The 3,068-nt window shown below is 66.1% G+C and overlaps 1 protein-coding gene across 1 annotated transcript in view; it reads left to right on the top strand.

Moving 5' to 3' along the window:
* PAPLN (papilin, proteoglycan-like sulfated glycoprotein) overlaps positions 1–3,068 on the top strand; it is a 49,564-nt gene that overhangs the window by 27,603 nt on the left and 18,893 nt on the right. The window contains exons 19-22 of the mRNA XM_015562003.1: positions 689–737; positions 897–1,011; positions 1,322–1,460; positions 2,264–2,669. Coding sequence (XP_015417489.1) covers positions 689–737; positions 897–1,011; positions 1,322–1,460; positions 2,264–2,669 — 709 coding nt within the window. The remainder of the gene's footprint in view (positions 1–688; positions 738–896; positions 1,012–1,321; positions 1,461–2,263; positions 2,670–3,068) is intronic.

The following is a 3,068-nucleotide window of genomic DNA, read 5'->3' as shown; positions in this document are numbered from 1 at the left end:
GAGGGCAGGACAGCCCAGGAATGGGACCACAGAGGGGGCTGCAGCCCTGACTGCCTCCGCTGGCTGCACTTCCTGCTTCCTCGCGCTGTGCTGGTCGCGCTGTGCTGGTCGCGCTGTACTGGTCGGGGTGGAGGGCCTGCTTCCTCTGCAGAGGCCAGCCTGGAGCTGTCGCCGGAGCTCTGGGAAGGCGCAGGGGGTTGGGTTTCAGCTTTCAGTCCAAACCAGGCCCCCACTCCCGCAGGGCTAAGGCACTAAGGACCCAGACTTTGGGGCCAGCGGCCTGCGGGTGACTCCCAGCTCAGCCACTTATTAGCTGTGTGCGGGGTGACTTGGACAAGTGACTTCACCTCTCTGATCTTGGCTTCCTCTGCTGAGAACGGGAACAGTGACAGCCACTAACTGGGGTGACTGTGAGGGTGAGACCGATCCACAGCGCCTGGCACGGGGAAGGTGCTCTCATCCGATCTTCCTTTCACCTCCCCTCCCAAGTCCTGGCTGTGGGGAGAAATGCGTGCTGGCGTCCTGACCCTCTTTCCTCCCCTTCTCCCTCTGCTGCTGTTTGATAAACACCCCCTGGGGGCCCGATGGTCCGGCAGGCCCGGCTCACTCCCCTCCTCGCTCTGGTGGTGGGATATGTGAGTGGAGGATTTGCCAGTTGTCAGGGCTGCCCCTCCGCTTACGGTGTCAGTGTTGCCCTCCCTGCTGGCCGCTCAGTGGCTGGTAGGCCCGAGTCTGGGGTAGGTATGCGCGATGGGATGCCTTGCATTCAGGGACACGGCCTCTCCTGCTGGACCCTCCCCTGGTCAGCCCCCAGTGCAGGGAGTCCGGGGGTGCTGGAAGCTCAGGGTCCCTGGAAGGGACTAGGTGGTGAGGAGAGGGCTATGATGTCTGCCTAGGTATGGGTGCTGCCCTGACGGGGTGTCTGTGGCCGAGGGGCCCCATCAAGCTGGCTGCGCAAAGTCTAACAGCGACGACAGGAGGAGGTCGGGGTCGAGAGCAGTGGCCCCCACAGTGAGTGTCCCATTCACGTGTGGGAGGGAGCCCAGCCCAGCCTGGAACCTGCTCTGTGCCACGCTGCAGCTCTGGCCTTGGAGGGAGGAGGTCTCTGAAGCCTGTAGGCCTGGGTCGCCCTCTCGAGGACACAAGCTTCAGAGATGGTCTGGGGCTGGGGTTTCGTCTGCTGTTCTCGGGCCTCTGACCTCCCCCCGGGGCTGGGGTTCTGCACTGTGGGCTCACGATTGTCTCCCCCGCTCCCTGCCATCCTCTCCCGGGCACCTGAGAGCCCCCCAGGAAGCTGATCTATCCCCAACTTCTTCCCCAGGTGCCCCAGGCCCACCAGCCCCAGGCCCAGCAGAGTGAGCCCACTGAGTGCCGGGGCTCCCAGTTTGGCTGTTGCTATGACAATGTGGCCTCAGCAGCAGGCCCTTTTGGGGAAGGCTGTGTGGGCCAGCCCAGCTACGGTGAGTGGATGCTCTTCCTCAGCCCGGTGGGCAGGCGCTGGCCCCCACTCAACGCCAACGACCTCCCTGGGCTCAGTGGTTCGTTCATTCTTCCACCAGGATGTACCGACAGCCTCCTAGGTGCCAGGCCAGGGAACGGCCGACTGTTCTCATTCCCAGCGGTTTGCACTTGAGGCCGCCTGGCTGCCATGGGGTGGGGGAGAGGATCCCACAGAGGAGGTGGGGGTGGTATAGGGTCAGTGCCGGTGGATGGGGTGTCCCTGCCCTGCCTGGGGCGAGTCCTGGAAGGAGGTATTGAGGCTGGAGCAAGGGATGCATGGATGGAGATTCTGGGGACCCACACGGAGATGCTGAAGGCCAGGCAGGCTGGGGGTCAGGGCCTGCAGGAGGCTTTAGGCAGGGGCCAGTCACGGCCCCTCGCTGGGCATCTGCACAGGCTCCTGGAGCTCAGGGCTGGGCCAAGCCCTCGGGTGGCTCTGGGTGTGGACTCCATGGGCCTGGTCAGGGATGGGAGGGGCGCGGGGGAGCCGGTCCCGGGAGCTCCCAGGCCTGACTTTCTGGGAGGCTCTGGCTCTGTGGGTGGAGGTGGCTGGGCTGATTGCGGAGGCTGCTCTGTGCCCAGGGCAGGTCAGGGAACAGACTCTGCCCCAGCGCCGGATGAGGGCCAGGTGAGGGCCGGGCAGGGGCGAAGGCTGCTCCGTAGACGGGAAGGGCTCCTGTCTCCGAGGGGATGTGGGTGGTTCTTGGCAGGGCTCTGCTGGGCCGCGTTGCTGCCTGAGTGACATGCGTGCTCCTGCCCTCAGCATACCCCGTGGGGTGCCTGCTGCCCAGCGCCCTCGGCTCCTGCACAGACTGGGCCCCCCGCTGGTACTTCATCGCCTCCGTGGGCCGGTGTAACCGCTTCTGGTATGGTGGCTGCCACGGCAACGCCAACAACTTTGCCTCGGAGGAGGAGTGCATGAGCAGCTGCCGGGGGGCTCAACCCGCGCCCCGCCATCCCGAGCCCGGGGCAGCTGGCCAGAGCGCCCACAGAGCTGGTGGTGGCAGCAGTCCGGGAGGCCAGCGGGAGGCCGGCCAGCACCGGCCCGGGGCCGGGCACCACCCCCAGACCTCAGAACGGCCCTGGGGCCCGGAGCTGGGGTCCAGCACCCCTGGCCTGGGCGGAGACGCTGGGCGGCCAGCACCACCCGCCCACAGCTCCTCCTCCAGGTGAGCCTCGCCTTTCCCAGGGAGGGGGAGAGGGGCCCGGGCCAGGGGGCAGCCGTTGGATCTAAAACCCTGAGGTCAGCCGGCCCTCCCTCCCCATCCTGCCTGGAGGCCTCGACACCTGGGGACGCGCAGGCAGCCAGGAGCTGGCGGTGCCTGGATTCACCAGCAGACCTTGCCAGTGTCCCCAGGGTCTGTCTAGCTGGGCTTCATGACCTGCCTGTGGAATGGTGACACTAGCTCACAGTTCGGGTGGGCTCCACTTGTTCACTGCTCTTGGGACTGCGTCATAGTGATGAGAGATTTGGGAAGATTAGAAACAAAATGCAGCAGGAGCGTGTCGGTCCTCGCGGGACTCTGGCCTGGCGGCCTCCCGCCCTCCCCACGCCTGGGCTGGGAGCC

Source organism: Myotis davidii, unplaced genomic scaffold, assembly GCF_000327345.1.
Source record: "Myotis davidii unplaced genomic scaffold, ASM32734v1 scaffold17, whole genome shotgun sequence".
Taxonomy (NCBI): Eukaryota; Metazoa; Chordata; class Mammalia; order Chiroptera; family Vespertilionidae; genus Myotis; species Myotis davidii.
This window is presented reverse-complemented; position numbering and strand designations above follow the sequence as displayed.